Source organism: Budorcas taxicolor, chromosome 9, assembly GCF_023091745.1.
Source record: "Budorcas taxicolor isolate Tak-1 chromosome 9, Takin1.1, whole genome shotgun sequence".
Classification (NCBI taxonomy): Eukaryota; Metazoa; Chordata; class Mammalia; order Artiodactyla; family Bovidae; genus Budorcas; species Budorcas taxicolor.
The window spans coordinates 85,475,106-85,493,225 of NC_068918.1; the positions used below are offsets into that span (position 1 = coordinate 85,475,106).

The 18,120-nt window shown below is 49.1% G+C and overlaps 1 protein-coding gene across 1 annotated transcript in view; it reads left to right on the plus strand.

The window, feature by feature from the left end:
• Positions 1-18,120, plus strand: part of ZDHHC14 (zinc finger DHHC-type palmitoyltransferase 14) — a 288,112-nt gene that overhangs the window by 250,143 nt on the left and 19,849 nt on the right. Inside the window, exons 6-7 of the mRNA XM_052645783.1 lie at positions 16,597-16,699; positions 17,953-18,062. Of these exons, the coding sequence (XP_052501743.1) occupies positions 16,597-16,699; positions 17,953-18,062 (213 nt within the window). The remainder of the gene's footprint in view (positions 1-16,596; positions 16,700-17,952; positions 18,063-18,120) is intronic.

Below are 18,120 nucleotides of genomic sequence, written 5' to 3' on the forward strand. Positions count from 1 at the left end.
GTTAACGTGTTAAGTATTGGACTGGCCTTCTCCACAGTAACTTCATCTTGGGCCTTGGCTTTCCTTCTCATAAATCATATTCCTTCTCCTTCTGTGAAGCATCCAAAGAGCTCCTTGATATTCACCTGCGTGAGTAACAGCCTTTGAATTGCTTAAACCTTGAAGTGACTCATTTAGCCTCGTTGAAACTGAAGTGCTCTTTCGCTGGGAAACTAAGTGTGAATTCTTGCCCACCTCCAGAAACCCACACTGATTTGTGTTAAGTCACATTGGTTTACGGAGTAGCCAGGCTGAGTTCCAGCTGACTTCATTTTGATCAGCAGGTGGTCCCTGCAGAATATTTACGGGCGCCCCTATGTGGGGCCCTTCTTGTTGCAATCACATGGAGATTCTCTGGCCCTCTGTAGGTTCTGTCTAGGGGTTCAGTTTGGTGTCTGGGCAGTATGGATAACCCCGCAATTACTTCTCGAAACTGAACATCTGTTCATAGCCCTGAGTAGAGATGGTCAGTCTCAAGTCATCTGGAGTCATCCCATCCTCCCGAACAGTGTACACAAGCATGTAGCATATGCTTGAAAGAAAAATGTTCACCCCTGAAGTGCTTAAATGGTCTCCCACAGCCTCCCCTGCCCTCCTGGGTTTGACACTAATTGGTATAGACTCAGCCAGCTGGACGCACTGACCTGGCTCCATCTGAGACCCAGCTGTCTGTCTTTTTCATATAACCAGTTAGACTGGATTTGGGCCTCTCTAGTGGCTCAGATGGTGAAGGATCTGCCTGCGATATGGGAGACCTGTACAATCCCTGGGTTGGGAAAGTCCTCTGGAGAAGAGAATGGCAACCCACTCCAGTATTCTTGCTGGGATAATCTCCTGGACAGAGGAGCCTGGCAGGCTATAGTCATGGGGTCGCAAAGAGTCGGACGCGACTGAGAAGCTACCCCTGGGAGTAAGCTTCATCTTGTGGGAGAGAATTCTTAAAGAATGAAGAGCTCTGCTAAAATGTACGTGTCATGACCATCGTTTAGCTGCTAAGGTGAACCAGCTTGTGTGCCTAGAAGCTGCTTGTGTGCATGTATGTGTGTGGTAATAGCAGTAGTGGAGGTGGTGCTATTTAGTTAGATCTGTATGTCCTGTGTGTGTGTACTTAGATGGTCCAAAGTGTCTCCTTTCTGGCGCCTCTGTGTTTATGGGCAGCACAGAATGTTGGCAGTGAGTGCAGACTATAGTCAGTTGCTAGTCTCTTAGAAAGGGGACAGGGACATATGAAGATATATGAAGGCTCTTGGCGAGTACATCTCACAGGTTTGTTCTGTCTTCTGTTAATGATCTGAGAAGGTAGAGTTAGCTAGAAGTTGGCCAGAAGTCAAGGTTCTGCTGAGCATGAAATTCTCGACCTCTGTGGCTGCTAAAAGCAGGTCCTTTGGGAAACGCCATTTTTGTTTCTCTCCCCAACCCTGCCAGGGGTGATCATCCTCCTCCATCATCACCCCTCTGTGTCCTTTGGTTTTCAAGGCACATTGCTTTGGCAAATCTTACAGCCAAGCCTTCTTGCCTTTTCTTTCCTGAAGAAGAGGCTCGTCTCGGTCTTTCAGGAAATCAGTTCCGTTATGAAAACATGCTGGTCTTGTTAAGTTTAATAAATGCAACTCGGAACCGGCCTTGATGTCTTAGGCTGTCAGCTGGAATGCTTCCTGAAGCCTCAGGAGTGTGGCAGCCTCAGCCACCTCCCCTCCCCTGTGCCCGGGCACCTGCGTCTCTCCTGAGACCGTGGGTCTGTGCTGGATGCCCAGGAAACATTTCAGGCCATGGCAGTGGTCAATGAAGGGACTCCTCTCCGTGGGGTTTCCCTGGTGGCTCAGATGGTAAAGAATCTGCCTGCAATGCAGGAGACCTGGGTTCGGTCCCTGGGTCAGGAAGATCCCCTGGAGAAGGAAATGGCTACACACTCCAGTATTCTTGTCTGGAAAATCCCATGGACAGAGGAGCCTGGCAGGCTACAGTCCACGTGGGGTTGCAAAGAGTCGGACACGACTGAGCGACTAACACTTTCCCTTTCTCAGCGGGGAGGGTGGAGAAGGGCTGACCTGAGCCTGGGGCATTTCAGCTGTTCGTTCTCCTTTGGGTCCCGCAATTCCCGCTGGAGCAGAGAGGGGCTGGGTGATTGGGTTTGTTGTTGCTGGGTCTTCCTGGTATCTGCTCCAGACCTCCTCACTCGAATCATAATCCCAGAGAAGGAGTCACAAAAGACAGGCAGCGAGTCCTAGTCTGGAGTAAAAGCCTTTTAATTTCCGCTCTGCCACAATTAATAAGGTCTGGGGTCCCTTCTTTTAACTCTTCTGTATCTCAGTTGTTTGGCCTGTAATCGTGAACTGCCCTGAACTTAGCAATGCTAAGCTGACAAATGCAGTGACATGGAACATAAGGAAGAATGCTGAAGGCCAGAGCAATGCTTCCGTGCAAGGCAGGAGTGGTTTCAGAGCGGCTTCTTTCAGTGGCACTGTCTGCAACGGGCAGGCTCTGCCGGAACGTCCTCCTAGAGCACACACGTCTGCTTGTTCTCATGGTTGACTGTGCCTGTCATCTGTGTCATCAAGAGCACCGTGTTCCCCAGCAAGGGGAGCAGAAAAATGGTGCTGAGAGGAGCGACAGTGTATTTGAGTGTCACGCTGTTCATATGGAAAGGGGAGGAAGGAGAGCAATGCTCTTATTTAGTTTAGAGCAAATTTTAGCTGATTTTCCTTTGAAATATCATTCTCAGGTAGAGGTAAAGAGTTTCTCCTGTGGCCCAGAAAACTCATGAAAATCACAACCACTGACTTTCCAAACTGCATTGCCGTATGCAGGGCTGACCCTCTCCGGCAACAACCGGGCGTATTCCCCTACTGCGGGTGCTCCCCAGGCGTGTCCTCCACATTCGGGAGCTTGGCAGCCACAGCTGTGATAGCACAAGGGCTCTGAGTGCATGACCGACCCCTTCTGGCCTCCAGACACAGCTCCAAGGCCCCCTGGCACATCTAGGCTGGGGCCTGCTCTCGCACGCGCCAGCTCTATCAGCTCCCAGCTGCTGTGTAACAAATGGCCACAAATGTAGAGACTTAAAGCAATGGAAATTTACCATCGCCCAGTTCTGCAGACCAGAAGTTCAGAAGGCTTGGCTGATTGGTACCCTAGATCCAAGGCTGAAACCACCGTGAGGCTGGCCTGGATGCTGATCTGAGGTCTCAGGGGAGCATCCTCTTCTGGCTCATTCAGGTACTTGACTAAAATCATGGGGTGTAGGACTGAGGCTCCTTTCCTGGCTCTGTCCCCTGACTCCAGACTCCCTCTGTCTTCAAGGCCAGTAATGGGAGAGCTCACACTCTGCGTCTCTCCTGCCTTGTCCACTCGCGTCTCTGACCTCAGCCAGAAAGACTATCTGGTTTTAAGGAGAAGACACACCCAGATCACTCAGGAAAATCTCCCTGTCTCTAGGTTCACGGCCTTCAGTCTACAAACTCCCCTTTGCCATGTGCATAAAGTATTCACAGATACCAGGGATTAGGGCATCTTTGGGGAGGCCACTATCCTGTCTACCCCACAAGCCCTCAGGTAAAGGGTACCCCAGGAATCAGGCACTCATGTGCAGGTGGATTTGAGAGATTTTTCTCTGAACCCATTTGGGAAGCTCACTAGAAGTCACCAGGTCACTTTTTTTTTTTTTATATTTATTTATTTTGTTGCTCCAAGTCTTAGTTGCAGCATGCGGAATCTTTAGATGTGGCATGCGAACTCTTAGCTGTGGCAGGTGGGATCTTCATTCCCCAACCAGGGATTGAACCTGGGCATCCTGCACTGGTCCAGAGTCCTTGCCACTGGACCACCAGGGAAGTCCCCACCAGGTCACTTCTATGTCTTCCTTCCCTTCCTTTTCTGTCCTTCTGTTAATCTAGGAGAGAGGGGATGGGAGACAAAAATGGCTTTTGAAAATTTATATATGTATTATACATACAGAAGTATACATACATTTATACATATGTAAATCTATACTCACATATACGCACATATGTGTATATGTGCGTATATGTGAGGGAAGCCAGGTGGGGCTAGTGGTAAAGAACCCATTTGCCAATGCAGGAGACATAAGAGACGTGGGTTGCATCCCTGGGTTGGGAAGATCCCCCGGAAGAGGGCATGGTGACCCGCTCCAGTACTCTTGCCTGGAGAATCCTGGTGAGGATCCTGGCGAGCTATGGTCTGTGGGGTTGCGAAGAATCAGTCACGACTGAAATGATTTAATACACATATACACACCTGTGTATATATGTGCATGTGTGTGTGTATACACACACATAGAAGAATCCATACACACACACACATATGTATCTCCACCCTGAGTTCAGGTTGAAAATGTTAGTAGAATGCCTCAGGAGGTCCTCATTGAATTAGTCAGCCCTTCCCAGGGCGTGGGGACCATTATTGTCTAACTTGACTCCCGCTGACTTGGTCCCCACTTGGTTTTGTGGAACCTCCTGATCCACTGTCACTCTGGGCTCCTGCCTGGAGAAAGATGACCTAAAGCTGAAGCCTGAATATCCCAGGGAGCTGCCCAGCCAAGCTACAGACCCTCTAATCAAACCACTCCATTTCTCTCTCAGGGAAAAGCAGAACCAAGAGCAAGGCTGAGGAGGAATGTGAAGCAAAGCTGCCCAGTAGGGAGGGAGGAGCAGGGAGGGGACTTGAGAGGCCTGGGCAACACCCCCAACCCGGATCTTCTTTATTTTTTTCAAAAGTAGTGGAGCATTTGTGGGATGTCAGACATATCCATACATCAAAGTGAGGTATTTCTTCTTCACAAAGCACAGACACTTTTTAGGTGTGCTTCTCACACTCCTCCCCAATCAATGCTCTGTCTTGACCAGGTACTTGCTGTTTGAAATACATGTTTTGAAGGAGAGTTCCTCTAATTGAGTGAGTCTCTTAAGAAGTGCTGAGTTCTGATGTTTTATCATAAACTCATATTCCAGACGAAAAAGTATGCTTTGAGCCTTACTGGGTTACTATGTATTTTTGAAAAAAAAAAAAAAAAAACTTCTGGTTGTAAGGAGTAAACATCTTCCTGGTGGCTCAGCAGTAAAGAATCCACCTGCCAGTGCAGGAGACGTGGCTCAATCCCTGGGTCAGGAAGATCCCCTGGAGGAGGGCGTGGCAATCCACTCCAGTAATCTTGCCTGGAGAATCCCATGGACAGAGGAGCCTGGCGGGCTACAGTCCATGGGGTCGCAAAGAGTCGGACACGACTTAGCAACTAAACAACATGAGTAATAAGTAAGGCTGGAGCCCCTCAGGTGGCTTGTTCAGTATTTCTGGCTCCTGCTGTTCCTCTGGACACCTGTATGACTTTGGAAGCAGCCTGGAGGTGGCTGGGTGGAAGCTTCTAAGGGCAGCTTTTAGTGCAGAGAAAGCCGCGTGAACCACCAGGGCTGCTCAGGAATGGCATGGCCGGGAGGACAGGTCACAGGGACAGAGGTCCTCAAAAAGAGGATGCATCCTGCTGATCCGGGTGCTTGGAGATTCCAGCATCAGATAGATGTTAAATTCCGTGGCTCTAGCTCCCTCCCTCTGCTGAGGCGCTAGTTTGGGAGTCTCTTTTGAGGTGGTTGATTTGTGATGAGTGAGACTGATGTGTGAAGTTTCACGCCCACAAAAGCTGTCTTCTGATGACAGCGGCACTGCCCACAGCGCGTCCTCACCGGACCTGCAGTCTGTGTGCGAATAGGAATCTGCAAAGCACCAAGTTCTTAAACAAGAGGAGGTTTTCCGGCTAAACTGCCCGAACCCAGGAGTGTCCAGGGCAGCCTCTGCAAGTGACCCCTGCAGAAGTGATCTCAGGCAAGAATTTAAAACATTTCAGTAGCCTCCGGTCTGATCTCCTGACCATGATACAAACCAGGCAAAGGTTTCTCACTGTGGATGTCATCTGCAAAATAGCCAACTCAAAACAGTGTCATTGATGAAGCGAGAGAGATTAGAAACCAAAACGGCGAGGTAGCCAGGACTCGAAAAATACTGCTATGAATGATGGGAACGTGGATAAACTAAAAGCTTGTCATCAGGCCCACGTGGAACCGGCCAGGCCTTTGGGAGAAGAGCATCAGCCAGCTTGTTCAGGAAGTGAGCCCGGTGTCCGGGGAGTGGGGTCTGGTTCCAGAGAGGTGCAAAGCCCGAGAGGAGGCAGGCAGGGGATGCAGGTGAGAAACAGGGGCAAGGAGAGAGGGAGCGTCATCAGTGGCTGGGGCGAGAGTGCCTGGCTCTGGCTCATTGGCTGGCACTGCACAGGCCCTTCCCTGACTGCACCTTGCCCTGCCAGTGTGGAGGGAGGGACCACCAGAATCACCCTTGGTAGGAGCACGTCCAGCCTGGAGCATCCCCCGTCCTCCTCTTCCTCCTCCCTCTCCACCTCCCGTTACCTGTCCTGGCTCCCTGTGACCATTTTCTCCCTTTGGTGTCTGCATCAAAGAAGCACAAGCATGTGGCGGCTGCCCGGACTTTCAGTGCCCCCCTTCCCCACCTCCCCTGGGGGAAGAGACGAAAGGAGAATCTCCAGGGCAGTGGTCTTCAGTCCCCCCAGCCAGGTGGGTACGGGAAAGGAGGCCCTCCCTCTATCTGCGTCCTTCGCGGTCATTGTGCTGAACAGCCACCACATGCAACATCTGCCAGGGTGATAAAGTCTAGAACAATCCGACAGCCCTGAGCCTCGAGGCACATCAACCAGAGGCCAGAGCAGCCATGGGCGGCAGAGGGACTCGTTCTTCTCAACGAACATCTGCGGATGCCAAGATCTGAGCTCTGACTCCGGTTTCTGAAAAGCAGAGTAAGTCTTCAGTGGCATAAAAATGCCAGAGTGTGCCCAGAGGAGGGGGAAGTTCCAGAAGGAGCCTGCACCTCCTGCAGGGAAGTCAAGAGGCTTCGGCAGGTGGCGTGAACACAGGGCTGCAGAAGGTGCAATTCTGACCAGGATGAGTGTGGGGCGAGTAGGGGAGGCAGGAGGCTGTCTGCAGGGCTGGGGCCAGGCTTGGGTTCACTCCTTCACTCAGCACAGTTAGCAAAGCGGGCGCTGGGAGCCCTAATAGTGTCAGCACCCAGATGCTCTCACAGATGGACACACACACACACACACACACACACACACACACACACACACACACACGGTGGGGCTGGGGGAGGGCACCGTGATGGCTGAGCCCTGCCTAGGGGCCCAGATTGCGCTTATTTCACAGCACCGTCTGACAGGCATCCATGGCCTGATGGGCACCATTCTATTTTAGTGGAATTTGGTGGAAGGCTTGGAGTTGGCCCAGGGGCTGTCAGAAAGGGGGCACCTGGGGCCAATGGAAAATTTGTGAAGGCAGAACAGTTCGATTCAGTCGCTGTCGTGTCTAACTCTTTGCGACCCCATGGACTGCAGCTCGCCAGGCTTCCCTGACCATCACCAACTCCCGGAGCTCACTCAAACTCATGTCCATCGAGTCGGTGATGCCATCCAGCCATCTCATCCTCTATTGTCCCCTTTTCCTCCTACCTTCAATCTTTCCCAGCTTCAGAATCTTTTCCAAGGAGTTAGTTCTTTGCATTAGGTGGCCAAAGTATTGGAGTTTCAGCTTCAACATCAGTTCTTCCAATGAACACCCAGGACTGATCTCCTTTAGGATGGACTGGTTGGATCTCCTTGCAGTCCAAGGGACTCTCAAGAGTCTTCTCCAACACCACAGTTCAAAAGCATCGATTCTTAGGTGCTCAGCTTTCTTTATAGTCCAACTCTCACATCCATACATGACCACTGGAAAAACCATAGCTTTGACTAGATGGACCTTTGAAGGCAGGACAGGTCTTCACTCACCCAGCTTTCAGGGCCCATCCATCCTAGGGTCTGATGCTGCTCATGGGGCCCAGGAAAAGATAGGACAGGTGCCTGAGGTCTCCCAGCAGGATCTCATGGGGAGGTTAATTGCTAGGGTCCAGCCCCCGCAGGATCCAGGGGAACCTGAAGGAAAAATGGCGTCGGCAGATGATTTAGAAAGAGATAAGGAAAGAATATTGTAGATAAGAAAACAGAGGCAAGAAAGAGGCTGATATTCCTTGGTTTACATAGAAAGCCAATAAAACTTCGAGCCATGAAGTTTGCCCTGTTCACAGAGGCCACAGGTGCCTTCCCGGTCTCCCGAGGGAGCGAAGACGCAGAACGTCTTCCCGTTCAGGTCTTAGAAACCCGGGCAGATAAGTGAAAGCAGGGAGCCTCTATGCTCCAAGGGATCAGCCTGAAAAAGAAAGTAAGAGAGGAAAAAAAAGAGAAAAAAAGAAAAACACGGGGTGACCAAGCTTCTTTGAGCGAGGCCCAGTAGCTTTATATTTAAAGGTACTTTTATACCTTGTCTTATACATAGAGGGAAATGAAAGATGCAAAGTCATACAGAGTCAGCCCAAACATTACATCTGTTTTGTTTTTATCAAAACCAGGATTTTTTCTGTAAACCTTTCCCATAAACAATATTGTGTACATTATCTTCTGGCCTTGGAGGCCTGTGAACATTTTATGACCCTCTTTTATAAAGGCTGTTAAACCAGAAAACTTATTTTCCCTTGAAATGTTTTTTCTTATATTTCTAATCTATGTCAGCCTCATAAAATATCAGAGTTACATTCGCACGAAGCAAAGGTGCAGTGAGTTACAAGAAAGAACCAATTAGCTCAAAGTCTGATGTGGTTAATTTCAAGGCTACACTTGTTTTTCTTACTTTTCACTATGTTAACTAATGCATTCCCAGGTGCACAGTGGATAAGAGATATGGGAACTTAGCAACAAGCATTGGCCCAATAATGAAATCCTACGCCAGCACTACTCTAATAACTTTTAACTCTTTGAAAGGCTCTATGTTTTAGGCTTTCCATGCCTCTCACAGTTCGGAGGCTGTAAATAATCGTATGCGTAGTTGCAAGAGTCTGGATATACCTGCCAAGCAAGCTAGAATGCTAACAGAGGGGTTTTTGATTTGAAATATTCCTCTCATGTCCAGGAGACTTATTAGCTATAGCCTTAAGTTAATTTTCTCCAGAGAAAGGTGGTCAGGGATAGCCCCCTGTTAATGTCAGAGGAGTTGGTGAAAGTCATGAAATAGTAAAACAGAAAGATTCTGGTTTTGGGGTAGATGCTCGAGAAAGCCTAGGGAGCCCCTTGAGTTCTGAAGCCTTGCTTAACAGTTCTTTTCCACATGACCTTTGTCATGGGTGGGATCTCCCGTGGTGGCTCCCGGCCACCCCCCATTTAAGCTCAGCAGCACTTCCAGAACTAGAGCTCAGCCCCCTCCACCCAGGGAACTGAGACCCTCCCCTGCTGCCCTGACCAGGCGGATTGGGGGGAGTTCTGTGAAGAAGCACAGATTATGTCTCAGAAGATTGCAGAGGGGGCATGAAGTTTTGGGGTTTTTAAATCACCCAACTGATACAGGAACGTATTCTCACAGAATGAATTTTAGTCATCAGGATAAAAAGGAAGTTTTGCCCTTGACCCCTCATCATTCTGTAGAGGGCTTGTGGGGTTTTGTGAGTCTTTCCGTACGATCTTCTCAGAGTTCAAATACGTACGCTGTACGTGTGCATTCATACACAGCAGATGGGGGAACTGCTTTACCTGAAGGGAAGCACACATACCCTTTGAATTGTTCTACAATTTGATTTTCAGATATTTTCTGAAGGCATGTCAACACATAGATGTCATTCTTCTTTCTGCCGCTTAATAGAATTCCAGAGTATAGATGAGCCATAGTGTATTCTATAAATGACTGTTTAGACTTTTTTTTTTTCATTACTCAGAAAATGAGGTAGTGGGTTTTCTTGTATCTCTTTGTGCACAAGTGTTAGTATTTCTCTAGGACTGACAACTTGATGTAGAGTCACTGGGTTAGAAGCTAACATAGTTTAAATACTGTTAGTGGTGGTGGAGTCGCTCGGTCATGGCCAACTCTTTGTGACTCCATGGACTGTGGCCCGCCAGGCTCCTCCGTCCATGGGATTTTTCCAGGCAAGAATACTGGAGCGGGTTACCATTTCCCTCTCCAAGGGATCTTCCTGACCCAGAGATCAAACCTGAGTCTCCTGCACTGCAGGCAGATTCTTTACCAACTGAGCCACTGGGGAATATTGTCCCCTGAAGAGAGTGTGCCAGCTCATGCTCCATTTCTCCCCACCTTCACCCATGTCGGTGACAATCTCGTCAGGACCGTGATTTTGCCAATTTGATGGGGAGGGAAAAAAAATCGTTGTTTTAATTTCCATTTTCTAGATAATAATCAGCTTGCACATATTTCCATGATTGTTGACCCCTTTTCTCACCTCGGTGCCAGTTCAAACTCTTTGAACGTATTTCCGTTGTTTGTTCTTTTCCTATTAGCATGTTTTTTGTATATTCTCAGTAATAATTTTATAACTAGCTTTTCCCAATATTTTTCTCCCGACCTGTCACTTGCCTTTTAACTTAACTTTTTATCCCAAAAGTATAATTTATTAACAAGTTTTATCTATAAATCTCATCCTACATGGCTCCTGGGCTTCCCTGGTGACTCAGTGGCAAAGAACCCACCTGCCAGTGCAAGGACTTGAGCTCGATCCCTGGGTTGGGAAGACCCCCTGGAGGAGGGCATGGCGACCCACTCCAGTACTCTTGCCTGGAAAATTCCATGGAAGGAGGAGCCTGGTGGGCTGCAGTCCATGGGGTCGCTAAGAGTCAGACATGACTGAGCAACTTAACTTTCACTTTTCACTTTCATGCACTGGAAAAGGAAATGGCAACCCACTCCAGTGTTCTTGCCTGGAGAATCCTAGGGACGGGGGAGCCTGGTGGGCTGCCGTCTATGGGGTCACACAGAGTCAAACACGACTGACTCGACTTAGCAGCAGCAGCAGCAGCAGCATGCACCTCTATGGAGAAGGAAATGGCAACCCACTCCAATATTCTTGCCTGGAGAATCTCATGGATGGAGGAGCCTGGTGGGCTGCAGTCCATGGGGTCACAAGGAGTCAGACACGACTAAGTTACTTCACTTTCACTTTTATGCACCTCTATATAAGCATTTCGGAGAAGGCAATGGCACCCCACTCCAGTACTCTTGCCTGGAGAATCCCAGGGATGGGGGTGGGGGGGCCTGGTGGGCTGCCGTCTATGGGGTCGCACAGAGTCAGACACGACTGACGCGACTTAGCAGCGGCAGCAGCAGCATATAAGCATTTAAGAGAAAGAGTTGGAAAGACGATGGCCCAGTGATCCAGTCTGAAGGGTCCTGGTAACTTGATCTTCAATATGTCTGTCGTGTAAATCATCAGGAAGTCAGCACCCCCAACCCCAGACTCGGTGACAGGCCCTCAAGTGACAGGAACACAAGCTGTAGTTTCTTATCTCTGTCTAAGGATTTGAGAATCGTCTAACTGATGAGAAAAATAGGCTGACAAGTTCCTGAACCTAAATATCTAAGAGCATTAAAGGCTGATGTAGACATTCCATCTGGAGAACAAAGGGGTCTGTTGTTGATGTCTACTCATCCATCAGAGCCCTTCCTGTAAGTGAGCATGGCCTATCTTACCATCATTTGTAGAAAAACTAAAGGACAAAAAGATTACCCATATCATCTGTTCCTTGTATTTTAAGTATCAGAACCTCAGACAGAGACCTGAAGCAGAAAAAGATACAGGAAGACCCAGGGGTGGGTGGCCAGCACCCACTGTGAAAGGCCACCTGGTACTAAGTGGCACCCCAGTCACATACGGAAAGGGTGCTCAGAGCAGAAAGGGTCCAAGGCAAGCATTCCCTGGCCGTTCTGGAATCTGGGGATTTTGGTCAATGAGGAAATTCACATGAAATACAGACTTTTCAAAATAAACTGTTATCTGGATTTGGCACTTGGCAAAAAAAAATCCCGTGGCCAGCCTGGCAGCTGGAATGTGAGGAACTGGGCGATGACATGTCAGCAGAGACAAGTTCTTCCCCCCGGGGCGGTGCTGAGGCTGTGGGACTGGTGAACGGGGTGTGATGTTGTGGGCAGTCTCAGCAGTGCTGTCGGAGCTCTGAGGCCTCAGAGTTAGGGCCTGTCATGGGACGCTCCATGGCCTGGGGCTTCAGGAAGCTCTTTCTCTCCTGCAAGTCTGGAGACCATGTTCTGTTCTGCTGTAAATTGCTGTCTGAGTTTTTATAAGTGGCTTGACTTCTCTGGGCCTTAGCTCTTCATTTTACAAATAACTATTTTGTCAAATGAAAGGATTAGAATAAATCAGGACATCTTTACTTAAAGTTCATGACTATCCATGGAGAGGCATCAGGGGCGTTTTTAAGCCTCCTGAAATTTAAGAAAAAAAAAAGTGTCTGTGTGAACTTTTTTTTACTTTGCCAACAAAGATCTGTCTAGTCAAAGCTAGGATTTTTCCAGTAGTCATGTATGGATATGAGAGTTGGACCATAAAGAAAGCTGAGTGCCAAAGATTTGATGCTTCTGAACTGTGGTGTTGGAGAAGACTCTTGAGAGTCCCTTGGACTGCAAGGAGATCCAACCAGTCCATCCTAAAGGAAATCAGTCCTGAATATTCTTTGGAAGGACTGATGCTGTAGCTGAAACTCCAACACTTTGGCCACCAGATGTAAAGAACCACTCATTTGAAAAGACCCTGATGCTGGGAAACGGTGAAGGCGGGAGGAGAAGGGGATGACAGGATGAGGTGGTTGGATGGCATCACTGACTCAATGGACATGAGTTTGAGTAAGCTCCAGGAGTTGGAGATGGACAGGGAGGCCTGGTATGCTGCAGTCCATGGGGTCTCAAAGAGTCGGACATGACTGAGCGACTGACCTGAACTGAAATGAAGGTTAAAAACCTTTGGTTCCATGACCTCTCACCTTTTACAATTCCCCAAATACTGAGGTGCCCTCACCATTGTGCCCGGCAATATTTCTGCATCTTTGCCAGGCCGTCTCTTGCTTACCTTCCCATGGGCAAGCAGACCCCTATTCCCTGAGGGTGGGGAGCTTACCTTCCCCCACTGTCCTGAGTGCAGGGCTGGGTGCCCCAAAAGGCACAGAGCAGGCATTTCTGGGATCGTGTGGAAACCCGAGGAGGGACACCCACCCACCGGCATTTTGTCTTTTTCAATGCCCTAGCCATCTAGCGAGCACCTCGGCATGCAGCAGGTTGAGCTGGGGTCGAGGGGCATTTGAAACCATACTCTTGGCCACAGAGGCGGCTCTTGTCTTCTTGGGGGCTGGGGAAGACACATGGAGGCTGGCAGAGGTCACTGCTGTGCTTTGAAACATCTTTGAAGCAGTAAACATCCAGCTGCTTATTAAATTGGCTCCTACTGCTGTTGGCCTATTTCCACTCATGTCTTTTTTTTTTTAATCAGTAAATGGGTTTTGATACATTAAAGCAGAATTTATGTTTCTTAATCTTATTATGGTGTAGATGTTTTCGACATGAAGCTGTCGGGTCAGTGAGAGGATGCATTCTTCAGATATTCAGTCTGAGAGTGAATTTGAGGGGAGTGCAGTCTTTAAGGTGCCATGGGTTTGAGAATCCCTGATGAAGAGGGTTCTCATCTCCCCCAGCCGAGGTTGGGAACAGCCTAGAGCTGCCTGTCCCTCAGCAAGAATCAGGAAAGGACCCAGCCTTCCACACTTTCAAGGTTCAAATCCCTGCTCTACTGTTTCCTATGCAAATTACGTAACTGCTTCCTGCCTCGGTTTCCCTACAGGTCCAGTGGGAATCAGACTTCTCACCGCGTTGCTCTCTTATTCCACGTGAAGCCTTTGGAGCAGGGCCTGACACACAGCCTGTGATGCCAGCATTGTTAGGAATGGCAATGACTGTTTCTCCAGACGTCCTGTGGGTGATGGGGCAGCTATAACGGGGGAGTCAGAGGGGGCTGCATCTCACATGCTACCTGGAGTCCGTGTCGTTTTGACCCAGCTGTGAGCAAACAGTGGAGCTGCATTCTGTTATTTGTAAAATGTTTCCAAAGCACATGAGACATTAATATAGAACACTGCGTATTTGTTGGGGGAGGGGTGGCTATAAACCTTTAAAACACCGCTTCTGCTGGTAACACTGCCTCCTTTTGGAGGTAATCCCGTCAGTGGCATTGCGAAAGGAACAGCAGCTGTGGAGCGAGCCGTAGCCACACTACATGCTATGACCCCCTTCCACCTTCACATGCTAGCTTTCATATGTTCACGGATGGATATTACATACGTTTTGACAGGCCCATCGTTCTGCCTGGATTGTAAACTGTTCATGATGCATAAGTATTTCTGAGACCGTAGATGGGCTCTTCGTGTGTGTGTGTGTGTGTGTGTGTGTGTGTTAGTCGCTCAGTAGTTTCTGACTCTGCGATCCCATGGACTGCAGCTCGCCAGATGCCTCTGTCCGTGGAATTCTCCAGGCAAGAAGACTGGTGTTGGCAAGAAGACTGCCATTCCGGGCTCTTTGTGTGTGATTCAGTAAATAGATCTTTTGGTTCATTCTTCATTCTCTTTCCTACCCTGTTTCCATTCTGTTTGTCACTTCCTCTTTGACCTCTCTGCCCTCTCGATTTTCCCTTCCCGCCTGCACAAGCTCTGTGCCAGCGTCAGCTTCTCTCACACCACCCAGTTCTCCCGACTCAGGCTTCCTTGTCAGTTGCCCTGGGCTGCACTTCGCCTCTGCTTCCCAGCCAGGCTCCCGTGTTGCTGCCTCCCTCCATCTGTGCCCTTTTGGGTAGGGAGATGAGGCTGGAAGGAGGGGCGTCTGTGAGCCCTCACCTGCAGGCAGGCAGTTGAGAACAGGATCATCTGCTATCTGAGCCAACGTCCCCGTGCCCCCATGTGCAGCGAGACCTCCACTGTAACCGTTTGTCTCCCTGTAACCCTGGCAGAAATCGGAGGGTTGCCCAGGCTGGTGGCAGGGGTCTGCTTCTCTCCATCTCTCTCTTCTCACTCCGATCCTCCCTACCCCTCTGTCCTTACCCACATTTCCAGAATCCACCATAGACTTCCTCTTCTTGGGATGTGCAGCTCCTCCTCCATCCCATTCACCTCCTTCCTCCGTGAGGACCGGGCGGGACCCCCGGAGCTCTGTGTGTTGGATCTGTAAGAGCCCAGCTGCTCACACTGTTGGCACCTTGGCCAACTGGGCATCGTTCTCTTGAAATGTCCTTTTAATTTCTGAATAGGACTCTTCTGAGACCTTGCAGTTCCTAGAAATTTAAACCTTAGAAAGAAAAGCAAAGCATGTTTCCACTTTTCCAAGAGCAGACCCAGTGGTTTATTCTGATGTTGAATGTCAGTCAACAGGCAGGAGCCCATTCACGCCTCCTGTTTCATGTGAAGCCGGACAGTGGCATTTGTTAATCATGACATGGCAGATGGTGGCATTGCCCTGGCTGATATATTCATTTCTCTGGTCCAAAGAGAAATTATATCCAAACCTGAAAAAAATCAATGGTGATATATTACAGCATGATCTTAGCTTCCGTCCTTGGCACCATGAGGAAAGCACAAGTATTTTACTTTCTCTGGCCTGTCATTTATCAATGGCAAATGCATGATGTATATTTAAACTCCCAGACCTCTGACAATTTTTTTTCCCTGAGATCCATCTGTATATTGTAAACAGAATCTTATCAATATTTGTGGAACAGAAAAATTCTCTAGTCTTTTCAAATGGCCACACTCTTGGTTGATTTATCTCATCTGTTGAAGAATGCCAGGCTTTTTTTTCCCTTTGGTTTTAGCATATCTTGTGGAACTCACAGCTCCCCATCACTCAATGTCTGGTGTGGATCCAAGTTTCCTAGTTGCCTGTCAAATAGCTGAGGACAGCCCTATGTGTCAGGGTTGGCTCAGGGGCTGGGATAAGGTCCCCTAAGAAAAATCCCCACTCACCCTGATGCCACATTGAGAAATGCCCCCGCAGTGTCAGAAGCCCATCCACAATGGGAGTGGGCATCCCGTGGGGAGAAGGGCCATCCAGGGAGGGAGACAGCCAGGAAGATAAACTCTGCCTGGGTTCCAGTCGCCTGCAGTCAGCCCTGCAAGTGGCTGTCACAGCCTCAAATCAGATCGGGAGAGAAACTTGTCAGTGCTCCAGCCCAGCTTTCAGAAGCCAAGGGTAGAGGCGGCGATTGAAGTGAGATTCAATATCGAGTCCATTCAGTGAAGACCCAGGCTGCTGCCCACGCCAACCAGCATGCTCCCTGGTTTTGCTGCCACTGCCTGTGGCTGCACGGTGGGTCACGAGGAAAGTGCCAAGGTCAGGCGGGGAGGACAGTCAGGAACTGCCAGCCGTGAGAAAGGAACGAGGCCTGTTCAGCAAGCCCACCAACCCCCTGCTGAGCATAAACGCTGCACCGTGAAGGAGGATGTGGCCTTCGTGCCTGCCCCGGAGGGCCTTCCCTGGCTGGGAGACCACCGACGCCAGGCTAGGTGGACGCCAGGGCCTGAGTAAGGGCCTGCGGGTGGTTCCTGTCCAAATCTCATTCATCCGTCTCCCCTGGGGCCCTGAGAATGTCACGGTCCTGCCAGTTCACCTCCTTGACTCCGGGCACCGTGCTGGAGGCCGTGGTCTGCTTCTTCTCCGTCTGGTCCATCGTGGGGCTCTCGGGTTTCCACACCTACCTGATAAGCTCCAACCAGACCACGAATGAAGACGTAAGTTCCTGTGGGGTGGGGCACGGGCGTGTTCTTTGGGGGGAAATAGAGAAAGAAGAGGTGGGGGCCACCAGGTCTTCCGAGTTCCCTTTCCAAATGTGAGCCCCTGGGAGAAAAGAGCCTGCGGGAGAAGCATTTTCCGACGCCCATCTCCAATTTCTCTATGGCAAATCATCACATTATCCTGACCACACCACTTAGATATTCAGATCAGCTGGCTGACCCCTAATTCCGAGGCCTGAGGTGGGCTTCTGCTCTGTTCCTTTGCAATGTTTTGGGAGCAACTTGCCACCCTGCCCCGCTGAAGAGAGACAGTGCAGGCTAGCTTCTCACAGATAACGATTCCATCATATTTTGGGAGGCAACTTCCTTGACCCCAAATTTAACCTTTTATCTAGGATTATCTGCCTGTATTTAATGATGACAGAGAGGAGATATAAAACCAGAAAACCTAATGTTGGAAAATGTTTTGTCATGACTCTGGTCCCTTCTGCTCCAAATATTTGGATTCTGACAGAAGTCTCTGTCAGTACATGAACTAAATGTCTCAGAATTAGTCAGGTTGCCTTAAAGACTTGAAAAATCAGTGCTGATGAGATGCATGAGTTCAGAGACTATTAAGACAGTTACTTATGGTTGGTAACTAAAAACATCAGAAGTACTCTGCAGGAGTATTTAGGAGCTGAATCCAGGCTATCAATGGGCAATTGGAGGAGGCACGTTACTCCATTAATTCCATTACTATTTATCACATTAAATGTGGTATGAAAACATCCTCCACTGGTGGGACATCCCTGGTGGTCCAGTGGCTAGGACTTCATCTTCCAAAGCAAGGGATGCAGGTTCGAACCCTGCGCAGGGAGCTGAGATCCCATAAGCCTCATGGCCAAAAAAACCAAAACGTAAAACAGAAGCACCATGGTAACAAATTCAATAAAGACTTTAAAAACGGTGTTTTAAAAAAAAAAAAAAGATCTCCACTGGCTTATGTGAACTGGCCTTCAATACCAGGTTGTGGAATTAAGAGATTATTTTCCCCAGAGAATGCTACTTCTCCCCCTGGTCTGACCTGCTGTTTGGGGACATTTCCAAGTTTAAATGCCAGTTGTCCTTGAGAAAAGTTCCTCGGTTTCTCCTGCTGAAGAAATGAGTAAAGACCATCGCACTCTTTATGGATTTCTCATGGTCCGATTGACCCAACCTGGGGCATTGGTGCGAGGCAGACTGTGTCACTGACTGTCCTTTCCTTTCAGATTAAAGGATCTTGGTCAAATAAAAGAGGTAAAGAAAATTACAACCCCTACAGCTACGGAAACATCTTTACAAACTGCTGTGTCGCGCTGTGTGGACCAATCTCTCCAAGGTAAGATTTAGACAGCTTTTGTTACTGTTCAGCTGCTCAGTCGTGTCCGACTCTTTGC